This window comes from Semicossyphus pulcher, unplaced genomic scaffold, assembly GCF_022749685.1.
Source record: "Semicossyphus pulcher isolate SPU_LCO1_2020_fin unplaced genomic scaffold, fSemPul1.0.p SCAF_10, whole genome shotgun sequence".
NCBI classification, from domain to species: Eukaryota; Metazoa; Chordata; class Actinopteri; order Labriformes; family Labridae; genus Semicossyphus; species Semicossyphus pulcher.
In genome coordinates this window covers 6,123,068-6,137,448 of record NW_027211604.1, presented here as the reverse complement: position 1 = coordinate 6,137,448, position 14,381 = coordinate 6,123,068, and the positions used below count along the sequence as shown (strand labels likewise).

The window sequence follows — 14,381 nt, the reverse complement described above, 5'->3', positions numbered from 1 at the left end:
AAGGTATCACAAGATAACATGTTTAAATCCATATTTGAAATCATAGGATACAGATGCTGACAATGTGTTGACTCTGAGGTATCTGAAGCCACATGTGACTTAATGCTCAATAGCAATATTATTATTATTATTATTATATTATCATGTGTATCTCCTCTCTGAAAACTGAAGCTGAATCATCTGCCGCTCTGGGAAGTTGGCAAAATTTAACCTCAAGATTTGCCTTGTGCAAAATATACATAGGAATTAGTTACTAGTAGCACTTGGGCTTCAGTGCACTAAGAACTGACAAATGTTAAAGATGCATACATGAAGTGAATTCCTATTATCTAGGAATATTAAAGCCAGACAATTTGCCACATCTCGCACAGCCGCTTTGTAGTTACAGGGTTAGAAAACCAAAATTTCGACCAACAAAAGGGATCTGATTAGACTTGAATTATCGACACACTTCAACACAGCTGGTCACCAAAACCTGTAATTTGTGCCAGTTCACCTCATCATGGTTTTCCACAATATTTGAGACTTTTGACAAGCTTGCTGACAAACAGCTTTACCTCCAAGATTTAAAACTGGACATTTTCAGAAACAATAACACGACGGCCTTAAGTGCTTGTATGAACTTGTTTAATAATGGATCTTAAATCTTATATCCTGTCACAACATCCCATGATTTTTTTAAAAGGCATTGGGTAGAATTCTTCCAGTCCTGGTCAAACAATTTGTCTGGATCCATCCTCTCTGCACCACGATCAAGGAAACGCTCAACGCTTTCCTGATGGTAGCTTTACACAAAACATCATTAACCATTGAGCCACAGACAGCAGAACCTCAAAACGGGGCTTCAAATTATTTTGGGTAAGAACAAAAATAATACCTAGCACACCTACAAGATCCATGACCTGCATGTGAGTGGTCAGTAAAGGATAGATTCAGCTTTCTACCGGAGTTGAGAGTAACAAAAAAACAAACTTGACACCCCGACTTTAAAGCACCATGTTTAGTCAAGCCTTGAAAAGGACAACACCAGAGTTAAGAAGACCATTGTTGACTATTTCGATTTGAGATCTACATTACAATCTTGACTTTGCGTTTAGGAATTCTTCTATTTCTTGTTTAATTTTCTTAAAACATAAACCAACAGGAATATGTGAACTGCTTTAGGGTGATTTTCCCCTTTAAAACACGGAGCGTGTTGGTGCGACTGAGTCGTGTTGTTTATTCTTAGATGTATTGAAGCATCTGTACACATAAATCAATTTTTTTTTAGATTACGTTTTCTGAAGTCCTGATGTTCTCGAGAGGACATACAAGATGCTTTCTTAAATACAATGTAAAAGTTGTGAAACTGATTTAAAAAAACATAACATACACACAAAGTCTCTGAGACTGAGGACAATATAATTTTGAATTTGAAGGCAAGAAAAGAGGGTGTAATATTTTGGAGGGATTAGTTCCACTGTTGTTTTGGAGTTTCTTCGCACATCTGGATCTTGGTTCTCATCAACGAATGGCTATCAGTCCGACATCAATGAGTTTCTGAATCTTCTGAGCAATAACTGGATTCTTTAAGTGGCTGAGGAACAATAAGAAAACAATGTTAGTAATCATGATCATCACATGCTTTATGGAGAAAGTCACAAACTAACAGTATCTGGAAAACGTACTCGCTAAGTGCCTGCGGGTCCTTCTGCATCTGCTCCAGAATCATGCGCATGGCCGGGTCACTCATGATCTGCTGCACCTCAGGATCAGCCATCGCTCTTTTCTTCACATCCTCAGGACTGTCGTTCCTCATGGCCTGACTGACCATACAGCGCTGTACGCCCTCTGTGGCCTCCTGAATGAGAGGGAATAGAAAAGAATGTGATCAGATAAGTTTTTGTTTGGGTTTTAGGAATTTTAAACAATTAAACCAAGTTTACACAGTGACTGCAGAGGATAGGACAGATGCGTATCTAAGGAGCACATTCATTTCCCTTCTCCTCAACTAGCCCCATCTATCAGCAGAAATGCTGTACTCAAAGTATTTAATTCCTAGAGTAGAAGAGGAAGTTTTGTTTTAGTGAAACAAGAAGCGAATAAACTGAAGAGGGTAAACTTGTGAGTTATAGTTCTTATAGATCTAAACAGAGAGAGACAATATACAAGAGAGAAAGGGTATATATTTTTAGTTTGGAAGTTCTGAATTATTTGTTTGATGTAGAAACGGAGTAGTGCAGTAGTAGGACTGTGCCATATTGGAAAAAACTGACATTGCGATATTGTTTCTTTCTGCAACATATATTGTGATATGAAGAAATATAGAAAAGTATACCAGATAAATGTAGTGTGTTTTTATGCACATACATACAAAAAAAAAAAGCAATCATCTTTTTAATTATTTGGGACTTTAAGAAAACAGAACCTCTCTACTTCTTTTACAACACTTGGTTCAGCCCTGACAGTGACGCTGACACCCACATGAAAAAGAAGAGAGACAACAGGTGGAGAGACAAATTGAGTAACTTATTAATGTGTAACATATTTGTCATCAACCATTTTTAATGATGTTAAAATGTATGTTTAATCCGTGTAATAAACCCTATGACAGTAATTATTTGAAATGAAAGCTCACCTACTCATACTATCTGTCGACTCACACAAGACTGCTCCATATGTGGGCTGCAGGTGTAACCGCTACAAGTAAACACTCCGCTCCGCTAACCGCCCCCATATGTGGCCACAACGTTAACAAATCACCAGGACGAGGTGCCGCTAACAACGGGACTACACACAGTCAAAAGCTGCTTTGCATAACTGAAGGTCTGCTTTGATCATCCAGCTGACATGATCTGTGACTGCAGCAATGTTGCGTGCTTGTTTAAAGGCAGGTGACACACAGACTCTGCATGCGCAGCGGTGAGTTCACTCTGTGCTCTCATGAAGGGCTGCACTAATGTGACATCAGACAGTTTTGCCCCAAGCAACAATAAAGCAGCAGCTTCATCTGTATCATGGTATTTTTTATATTCTGGCGGTTTGATGGTATATCACGGTATTTATTTATTTTTTTCATGTGGGTCTTATGTATAGTTTTATAGTAGGGGTGGGCGAAATTACCTAAAATTTATATCTATTAATATTTATTATCCTTTTGGCGGCAGCGGTACTACAAAATGAAAAGGTACTCTACTCAAAACATGAGTCTAGCTCTTATTGCTCTATTGTCAATGTAAGGGAACACATCAATGTGTTTTCATGTACATATAAACAATTAAACTTAATATTAAGTTTATTTTCTATTTTACAAAACAATAATCCCTCCTACTTTTACCACACTTGGTTCAGCGACTACAAATAGACTGGTCATCTACCGTTCCCTTACAGTCGGCACAACAGCTATACTATGGGATATCATTTGTTGTGCCTTGTTCCTCTCCTTCAGGGAACAGAAGTTATAGTCAGAACATTTCGTTTCTAATGGTGTTCAAATGTATGTTTAATCAGCATGACCAGCCCCATGACGGTAACTTTTGGAAAGGAAACTCACGCATCCTACTACCTGTCGCCGTGTGTGTGCAGCAGGTGAAGCAGCTAAACACTCCGCGGCACCTCTGCTCCATGAGCGGTCTGTTCATGCGGCCACAGCACTGGGTTAAGGTTCCGCTAATAACGGGGACACATTCACTGAAAAGCCGACTAGCGTAACAGAGCGTCTGACTCAATCATCCCGCCGACATCATATATAACGCTGCAGCGTTTACAGGCAAGTGACACACACACACTCTGCATGCAGAGCATCAGGTCTCTGTGTGCTCTGTGGAAAAGATGCACTATGTGATATCAGACACACGTAGATAAGTTATGAAATATGTGTACGAAAACCAAAACGTGTGTGTTTATCATGGTATATTTTTTGATCTGTGTTGTAACGTGTAAAATACCTTTGAGGATGAGTCCAGCTCCAGAGCCTTCTGGTACACATCCATAGCTTTTGAAAAATCTTTCATGGCCTCCAGCGCAGCTCCCTTACGTGTGTAGCCTTTAACTGTGGGCAGATGTGTTAAAAACAGTTGTTAGAATTCCTCAAGCAAAATGTTCAAGAACTGTTTATAAGAACAAAAATCCAACTCACTGAAGGTGGGCTCAAGTTTGATGCACTCTTCACAATCCTTTAAAAACAAGGTATCATAAGGTCATTCAATACAATTGAGAGGCACTTTTTTGTTATGTTAGGAACTCATTATCTGACTCCCTCTCACTGAGACGCTTGATAATGATGCACTGTACCTTCAGGGCAAGCTGAAACTCCAACAGCTTTGTGTAGCAGGCCGCTCTGTTGCTGAACAGTTTTGCATCATGGGGGTTTCTCTTGATGGCCTCACTGTAATGTTTCATGGCTAATGGATAGTCCCCTGTGGCAAGGAGAAGAGGAGTTCACATTAGTACAAGTTCTTATAAAAATCAATGTTAATGATAAACCAAGAAGCTCTACAACTACCACGCCCACCTTTCTGGAAGGCGTCGTTGCCCTTGCTCTTCTCCTCCAGGGCTAACTCTGGATTGATGTAGGCTTGTTTCTCCTGCTCCTTCACAATCTTCTCTGCCTGTGGAAACAATCACAGCATCAAAATATAAGTGAAGGGCCCACTTACACATCACTTTCACATTTTCAAAAACTGGATAAGTTATTACAAATATGATTGGAGTTAGACAAACGGGAAAGGGAAAGCCATCTTGCACTGCACCTGTTGACACTTCTTCAAGACGTCAGGAGTGCGATGCTCTGTCAAACTCTTGTTGAAATACTGAACTGCCTCTTTGTATTTCTCCTGTTTGAAGTATGAGTTGCCAATCCTAGCCAAGGCCCTATAAAAGAGAAACGAAAGGCCAAAGATAAACGTGTTATTACATCATTCAGACATCATTCAGCAAACACCTGTGATTCGGGACCTCTTCGCTCAGGGAAAGGACAGTTTAGAAACAAAGAATCCTATTAAACAAAAAACATGATTCACAGTCACACAACCACTTTTGTCCTCTTGAAAATTCTCTATGTGAATACAGAGATAATTAGTGACTAATTCAACATCACTACACTTTCCATGGCCAGTTGGTAGCAGGGAGTAATAGAGCAACAGTGCCACCTAATGGTTCCTGTAAAGCATAACGTCTCTTATCTAATGCTTGTTAGCTGCAGGTGGTTTCACATGCAGACATTTACTCTGATGCCTCTAAGACCCCACATAAGAGCAGTCCTGCCTCCAGCCTGAGGAGCAGAGTGTGGGCAGACTGCTTAAGCAAAGACAAAAACAAAAAATAACAGAACTCACTTTGCAATTTGTCTGTAGTCTTCCCGGTTCTCTCTGCCAACATCAATGGCCTTCTCACACAGCTCTCGGCACTTCTCAAAATTTCCCTTCTCGAAGTACACAGCTAAAGGGACGGCACAATGAGACCAAGTTTAACATTTCAAGTACAAAAAGTTAGGAACATGTCTCTGCTCAATTCTGGCTGAACTGTGCTGGACTGACTTAAAAAGCAAATGACTATTTGACAATATTTTTGTTTCATTTTCCAAGTGATTCACGTAGCAGTGTCTAAGCCAACAACTTTATTTGCATTTAAAAATGTGTTTTGGGGAGCAGTATGTGCCGGCTTTTCGGCGCTATCACATGTAGTTGTCCGGCAGATAAAGATATAAACGCCCAAAATGTCCGGTGGAAAAATATGCCAAATAAATAAATTATAAAAATAAGTAATGGCAAAGACTGCTAGCACAATTCCTGTGTCGAGTGTGGCGGCAGAGCGTCCAGAACCGGATAACAACAGCCCTGAGAAGCCGCCTCACAGAGGAAAAAGTGCAAAAGCAGTGAGCAATTCTGAAGCCCCTCCACAAACTGACCTAAACGCCAATTTGACAAACGTGAATTCTTCATGTAGTTTATTTTATAGTTATTTTATTTAACATACATGAATTGCAAAGACACATCACAAATTATGTCTAATGAATTTATTCATTTCAAATTGATTAATTTATTAGGCATATATGGCTATTTAAAGCATATGTCCGAGTTTTTCTATATGGCCAGAATTCAGGAATAGTTATGTGTCCAAATTGGTCAAAAAAAGTCTAGCGTAAACACTGATGGAGAGACTTCTCTTTATGTACCACTGAGGTTAATTCTCTATACATATATTCTGAATGATATGTTTATTATCATGTGAGAATAAATACCTGCTTGATTAGATATATACGTCATGTTGGTGGGGTCGTGTTTGACTGCTTCTTCATAGTGTTTCAGCGCCGCCTCAAAGTCCTTATTCTTATAAGCAGAGTTCCCAAGCTCCTTTTCCTTTAAGGCCTGTTAAAAAAAAAAAAGTAGATTAGAGGATTAAAAAATTAAGACGAGATAAGAAAGACATTATGGCTGAAAATAAATTTAAGTAGAGAGTCTAATGAAGTGATTTACCTTTCTCTTGTTCTCCGGAAGGTCTTCCTCTTTGGGAGGAGGTGGCTGAGTCTCTTTGGGTTTCGGGGGAGGAGGGGGAGTGGGCTCCTCTTCCTCCTCCATCTCAGAGAGGTTCAGTCCCAGCAGCACAGAGAGAGTGGTCATCACTCTGGGATCCTGCAGCTTCCTGCAAAAATATCAGGCAAACCAATGCATTTCTACGACCACATACTCAGGCCTACTGAACATTTTCTTAATTAACTTTAAAGTTTTATAAGTGTTTAACTTTTTTATATTTTGGCCCCATTTCAGTTTTGCACATGGGAATGATGATTCAGTAACAACACAGAAGATGATCCTCAGCAATATGAAACAATATGTAGTAAAAGGGGGCCTACAAATATGATGTAATCTTGTACTAGCACTGAGCAACAAAATTTCTCACTATGTAACCAGAATTGTTGTGCAATTCTCAAACTGTCTGTCTTCACTATTTTTTTGTTTCTTTCTGTCTTAATACAGAATTTGTTCCTCTTCTATCAGACTATGTTGGCGAAGCTGACACATTTTCGAGAATCTACATACGTGCCAAGCTCCGACGGTTTGTTCCTGAGCTGCTCCAACAGCTCTCTGTAGCTGGGATCTGACAACAGCTCACGGGTCCGAGAATCATTCTCCAGCTTCTGGTACAGGTTGGGCACGGCGAAGGGGTTCATCATTGTTTTCTCTGGTGAAGCAAAAATTCACGATTATTAGTGTAATATATGAGATGAGGCACTCAGGATGCTCAGCCATCTCCCACAGGTCTAGGATTCACTTCCCCACAGTTTTGTCTCCATTGTAACCCCAACCACTTGTCCTTGGTCTAAATGAATCACCACACTCTAAGCCCAAGAGGGCTGCCTACTCTCTTTTTGAAACCTGCACTCACAATGTGATTTTTACTTCAGTGATCCCCTCAGCAGTCATCTCTAAGTCCTCTATGCATGTGGGAGGGAGACGTGAGTCATACAGTTTTCACATTGTAATACTACTCTTACTGTGAAATAAGGGACATCATAAATCCAACGGTTCCTACCTGCCAGCCGGGCCTCAATGTTCTGTAAACCCTCCTTTAGCTGCTGGTTATTTGGCTCTTGCCGGAGTCCCTCGTGGTAAGTTGTTTTAGCGTCCTCCAATCGGCCAAGAAATTCCAAAGCTGCAGCTTTGCGAGAGTAGCCCTGGTTGATCAAGAATTAAATATTGAAAGTGCTGCTTAAATTCAAAATGTCTGCATATCCTGACAGCATCATAACAGGAGAAGAAATGACCTCTCACCTTGCCCCAGTCAGGCTTGATCTTGATGGTCTGACAGGCATCCTGGAGAGCATTCTCATAGTTGCCCTTCTTGGCGTAGGCAGCTGAGCGGTTACTGAACAGGACATGGTTTGAAGGATCAAGAGCCACAGCTTCGGTGTAGCAACGTACAGCCTCATCAATGTTGCCTGCACTTAGTGCCTTGTTGCCCTGGTCTTTCAATGCTGAGACCTATGAGTCAATAAGATACAATCAAATTAGACATAAAGAAACAAATTCACTACAGTTCTCCTGCTGTAACTTCTCCATCACTCCTACACAAAGGCACACAATCCCTAATATAGATCTGACTCTGGAGAAGACATCTTATGCAGCTGCCGCTGGCAGAACTGAGGGGAGAAATCGACAACCACTCAGCTGTTCATGTCAGACAGGTGCAGCAGTGAGGAGGAGTGATAATGTGTTTTAATGTTTAATGCACTGTTTAGTGCACATTCAAGGTACTCCGACCACATTTACTCTATTAGCCCGAAAATCCGATGACCTAGGGGTAAATAATATGTTTATTTGTTTAGCACCTTTAATGCAAGGATGTACATGACATTGCTTAACAAAACAACATCAGATGAAAGATGGCAACAATAGCAATAACAATGTGGTAAGCTTAAATCCTTACAGCCAAAAAATGTGCAACTGTCAAAGATAACTTGTTTAAAAAATGTCAGTTCCAGCAAATGAAGATTAATCTCATCCTTTTGCTACTATAGTTCACACTGTAGCTGCCCTTACAAAGTACGTACTTTGCATACAGTGGGCATGCAACTGAATTGTACTACTTTACTGGTACATCCCTCGCAGTGCAGTATATCATTTTTTTATCTTTTTGAAAAACTGGGTGCCTTGAAGATATAAAACACCCTTTGCAGCTGGGCACTATCAGCTGGTTAGCCAATGTGACATATCTTCTGCTGTGCAAAGGACTCTGAGTCAGACTAGCCAAAAAAACAAAACATTGCTGGCTTGCATACTGCAAAATTTGACCTGATGTAGTTGGACAGCTTGGTTTTTTTGGCATACAGCATTTGACATACATGTATCTGGACAAGCTAAATCTTTTTCTTGCATACTAAATAGAATAGAAGATGGGTACTGGAACACAGCCATTGTCTCTTGTCCAAACCAAAAGATTGATTTGGTATCTTGGGGGACTTCAAACAGAGAGACTGTTTGCCCAGCTACAACATACTAAAGTCAGAATAGTTACCAGGCCTGCTAGCTGAAGTCCTGTTCCGTCTGAAAAAGGGAAAGCTTACTGACACTTCTACAAACAATAGTGTGAAAAATGTTGTTAGTATTCAGACAGTTTTAGACACCTCTGTTCACTTGTTGGCCTGTTGTATTTTGACAAGTTATCATGCTGCATCTACACAGTATGTTACAGAATCAAATTCACACCAAGCCGAAAGAAGTAACATTCTGTTGGCTCTCCACCCCTTCTGGCTATGTAATAAGACACTAAAAGTGCATCAGTGATAATAGCAGTCAGAAAACAGTTTCAGTTCACGCTAAGCAAATGTGTGACAAAAAGAAATTACTGAGCTAATTTAACAAAGTAAAAATATATTTTTTGATCCATCAAACCAGTTGTTACTGACAAATTGTACATCAGAACTAAACAAAACGGGTAAGAGATGACCCAAAGCAATTTGAGTGGCGGCCTACTTTGCATGCCAGGGGCTGTACTCACAAACAATGTGAGAATACACATAAACAAGCTGCAGTTAAACTCGAGCAAGAGATGGACAAGATCGTTAATGAGGTCTGGTTGATTATCTTTTTTACAGGACCAGTTATTGTTAACATTTATTAACATAAAAGGTAACAAATGTTTATGGCTCCACTACTTATAAGTTAAAAACATGCTGTACATGTTCTCTTTGAATGGTTGAGTAAATAACCACATATGTATTTTCTCACAGCATCAGCAAGCCCTCTTGACCTACACAACATGTATTGTCTGTTATGGTAAGTTATGACGACTGGCCAGCTCAAGTACGACAATGAAACAAAACGAAGCTCTGTTCAACAAATTCTCGCCGTTAGAACTTTAACTGCCAAACTGCAGAAGGTTCGACAGACGCGGCAGTTGGTGCCAAAATGCGGCTGTAGCCATGACAGCAGCGCGTGTGCATCTAGAATGATCCTCCGGTCTGAGTGGAGAATACTGAGGGCAGCGCTGAGGCCGATCCAAAAATACTCCTGCAGCATGTGCTTCACACTGACTGCCGCAGTTTAAGCTGTCGGTCTACCGAAGCATCATTCAAGCACAAAGGGGTTAACTGCTTAATTACGACTTCTATTTGTCCGTCACTTTATTAATGATAGCGTTCACATTGTGAGCTAAAGTTAGCGGTTACGCGGTGATTTGCTAACTCGGGAGTTACATAGGGGTAGGTTATCTTGTCTTTAATAAGCTAGGGGTGAGCGAACTGCTTTCTTAAATCAAGGGGAGGATAAAGGATACAATGATGGCAAAAACCACACTGTCACTTTTTCAATGACAAAGCTGCTGTGTTAGATTTAAGTCATATGCGTTAGCTTAACATTTAGCTAACCTTGTCGTAGACAAATTAGCTACAACCGTAATTTATTCAAATAGGCAGTTTACCTAGCCAAGTTTGCTGTTTTAAGAAGTCAGTTAAGCGACACTGCAGGCTCGCTTTGTCAAACTATCCTGTGTTTAGTAACACCATCAAGCCCAATCATCTTCGGCTAAGACATTAGCCAAACAGCTAAAACACATTACTACCGGACTGACGCTAAGCTAGCACGCTAGCTAGCGGTGTGATATTAGCAAACAGTGAAGTGGCAGTTTAAGTAGATGGCTAACTACATTAAACTCGTAATTCTTGTAATAAAGCTACGTTTGATTTAAGTATCTCTGAGAAAAACCTCACTATATCTTATATATGAATGTAAGTATAGAACAATTATAAAGGAGTTGCAGGACACTCACTTTCTCCATGGTGCAAGCATGAGGTTCCTTCCAGAAACTACTGCGTACTAGCGCCTCCCCCTGAACAACATGCAGGTTGCCAGTGTGGGACGTAAATAATCCGTAATCAACGTTCTGATTTACGTTTCTACCCGTGAGAGTATGTTGAGGGTCAATATATAGTCCAACAACGGAAACTTCTGGAAGCTGACAGAAAATGATAGAAGGTGTTACACAAAATGTGATAGATGATCTCTAATCTGTATAAATAAACCGACTGACTGATATTACTTTGGAGGCAAATGAGGAAGAAAGGGGCAATTCTCAACCCAAACGTCAAAATGAACATAATTGCTGTGAGGTCTGTCATGCTTAAAGTCCCTGTGAGGAGTTTTTCGCTGGTTATGAAACAGACTGAAATTAATTCTGATTACTCTATATGACCTACAAAAGCAAACCAGACATCAGCGACAAGATTGATTATTTCTATATAGTTATTTTTAATGCCTGAACCGCGTGGGGTAGGTGTCAGACGAAGCGATTAATTGCCCACTTTGTTTGCATTTTCCAGGACAATAATTTAAAGTGAGCGATATATATGACTGTTAAAGAAAGCTGGATGAGATTTTTTGTTAAAAACCACCACTTATGCATGTAGGCTACAGGACAAAATCAGCAAAGAGATAAGAGGTACGGCTTTGTCCACAGGGGTAAACAAAATCAACACAAAGCGAGAGTTCCTCACAGGAGCTTTAATTTAGGAGATATGATCACTCATGCTTCGTAGGACATACACTCACCGGCCACTTCATTAGGTACACCTGTACAATCTAATGCAATTCAATACAACAGCACTGCCATGGATTCTGCTTTTATGAAGTTTAGTTTTTGTTGACTTTTGTTTTGTTGTGAGTCCCATGTGTGTAAATTCAATTATGTTTGTTACTGAGGCCATTAGTTAAAGGTGGTGTTGTACTAAACTACATTACATTGAGATGTCTGATGACCCAGAGTATTAGAAACACCTCTGAATATAATGCAGCTCAGAACAGCCACACCACAAGTTGTGACTGTGATGCTAAAATATCATTGAATTAACACCTCTATGACAGCTAAGAAAAAAGGCTGAACATTACAAGCAACATGAAAGTAAATCCTATGGCTGAGCTGGTGTATTGGATTACATTAGATTTTTCAGGTGTACCTAATGAAGTGGTCGGTGAGTGTAGACATAAACAGTTTCCTAATACATTAATGAGTCAAAACTTTTAGGTTGTACAGTATATGCACTGGCTTTTATGGGAGTTTATTTAGCCATAAGATATCATATGTTGTAATCACTATAAGACACTCACATCATTATATTACATATTTAGTTTCTATTTTATAAAGTAGGCAACAGAATTGCAGATTGCTGTTACAAAATTAGTTGAGGTTTTTATTGTTATAATTGTTAGTGGCTTCTGGCGTTTGTAACTCTATCTCTCTCACAGTCACACTGTGGACATGCAAAGTATACTTAGAAGATAATAAACAGGTTTTATTGCCTGAGAATCCAACTATTTGCAGTATAGGAAACCAGATAGTCTTCAGAGAATAAAATTAGCACCTGTCACCTGGCAAATGCAGCGATGATATTTGGCGTGCAGGTAAAACAATAAAAAATTCACCTGCCATTATGGAAGGTAAGTTTTTCCTATATTGATAAATATGTGTTATAAAATAAATTTTAAGAATGGTGAAGGATTAAAGATTTATTCTGACATATATGACATACTGTATATTTCAGAAATGGCTGATTTTGTCCCTGGTCCTGTAGAAATATTCAATGACCTGCCACAGTGGCAGATAAGGAAAAAATATATTATTTCAGACTCTGCTCTGTCACTACAGTTTTTGCCCCACCACCAACTAATTTCCGGATCTATTACCACGTCTGCCTTAACCCAACCCATAAAAACTGCAGGACGCTAACAGCTCTAAGCTGTTTCTTTGTAAAGTAGACGCTGCTTAAACAAACCCCAATGAAATTATCACATTTTTATCATTAAATGCGAATGGTATTGCAGCAGTCATGACTTAGTAACTGAACAACTGGTTTTATAACTCGAGTAGATTTGAAAGGGATTCAAGTTTTGTTTCTCACCTTGAATAAAGTCTAATCAACTACACAACTGTTTGCTGATAAACACAACAGTTTCTTACAGGCAAAGGATGAAGTGGAGGCCATCCTGAATAGACCATTCATGCTGCTGTTGCCATGGATTCACAGACTGAGTTAACACAAGACAGAAACGCCACACTTGTCAAGATCAGAGACTTTCCTTTAGGGTTTCAGCAAGGATATCACACAGACCCACTGAGACTGAGATTAGCCTCAGGATGTGTGCAAGGCGAAGGCCACAACTGTGAGATCTGGAGCCTCTGCCCTTGTCTCTTCTTATTGACTCTCCAAATAGATGTCCCCATCTGTGTTTGCTTTTGTCCAGATCATTCTTATCACATGCCTGTATTCTTTACAGATTTTGGTACACTCCAGGTGCAGGTGGGAGCTAGTTGATTTCCCCTGGCCAGGAGGATTCTGTAAGGGATGAACGAGAGGGAGAGAAGCAATACTTGTTATATTCCTGTGCAAATGAAGCACTTTGTAACCTAGTGTTTTTAAATGTGCTATAAAAATAAGCTTTACTTACTTAATTACTTACTAATCTGTATCAGTATCTTATTGCCCCTCCTCCACTTTAGGGGGGTAGAGATTAGGATATCTTCATCCATTTATTTATCCACAAACACACAAAGTGTGAGACAACCTTGACAATCTTGATAAAATTAGTAGTTGTCTGTTTAAGCAGCCCTGGATAAAAAGAATGGATTTGGACGGCCTATTTGTCATATTATACAATTATTTTATTTTATGTAAGGGTTGTATTTCCTTAACAATGGAGTATACATTATGAGGTTTTTATTAACATCAGTGAAATGTGCCTACAGTATTTTTCCCCAATTTCTAAAAATGCACCAATAACAAGCGCTATGAGTAACAAAAAAATAAAATCTTTATTATTTGCCTCAAAACGTCTTTGAAGCCCCAGACACATCCGAGATTGCCAGAGGGAACCTGAAGGCAACACCTGGCATCAATTAGTCTTTTTGGCGCGTGTCGCGTTCTAAAGTTCTGATCTGGGACAGGACACGTCTTCATACGTAATTGTAACTTTTGCTAACTTTCACCTATAAACGAGTTAGGGCTATAATAACCAATTATCCGCAATATATATATGTTACTAGTAAACAACTTCGTCTTGTAAAAAAACAAACAAAAAAAGACGGTGAGTGTTAATTTTCAGCAGAAATGGTGCCTTGCTCGACGAGCTGGTAAAAAAACTGCAAAATTAGCTCTTTAGCTAACAAACCTAGCTAACGCACAGTATACTGGTTAAACTAACATAGCAGCAGCAGAGCAGTATAAACTGGCTAAATACATTAAGTTAATTGAGTTAACCTACTACTTCTCACTTGTGTTGACCGAAGTAAGTGACCAGCACTAACCAGGATTTCAGTTATATATGTCTTTAATATGTTTTATTTGGTGCATGTCGTCATTTAGCTAATACTACCTGCATACGTTTGTTGGAGGAGCTTTTTCAGCAGCCAAA

General features: G+C 39.6%; 1 protein-coding gene across 1 annotated transcript; it reads right to left on the bottom strand.

Moving 5' to 3' along the window:
* Positions 1–119: 119 nt before the first annotated feature.
* stip1 (stress-induced phosphoprotein 1) lies at positions 120–10,772 on the bottom strand. The gene is made up of 14 exons (XM_069676066.1): positions 10,747–10,772; positions 7,752–7,961; positions 7,513–7,654; positions 7,020–7,161; positions 6,456–6,621; positions 6,221–6,347; positions 5,316–5,418; positions 4,731–4,851; positions 4,493–4,589; positions 4,273–4,397; positions 4,118–4,154; positions 3,927–4,030; positions 1,668–1,840; positions 120–1,576 (listed from the first exon to the last, which is right to left on the bottom strand). The coding sequence occupies exons 1-14, from the start codon at positions 10,753–10,755 to the stop codon at positions 1,504–1,506; spliced, it is 1,629 nt and encodes a 542-aa protein (XP_069532167.1). The 5' UTR covers positions 10,756–10,772; the 3' UTR covers positions 120–1,503.
* Positions 10,773–14,381: the final 3,609 nt, after the last annotated feature.

Bases quoted from the DNA above. Each gene is read 5' to 3' on its own strand.
- stip1 (XM_069676066.1), bottom strand. The intron at 5,419-6,220 runs GTATTTATTCTC...CCGTCCCTTTAG, and splicing joins GTATATATCTAATCAAGCAG to CTGTGTACTTCGAGAAGGGA. The intron at 4,590-4,730 runs GTGCAGTGCAAG...TTGTTTCCACAG, and splicing joins TCTTGAAGAAGTGTCAACAG to GCAGAGAAGATTGTGAAGGA.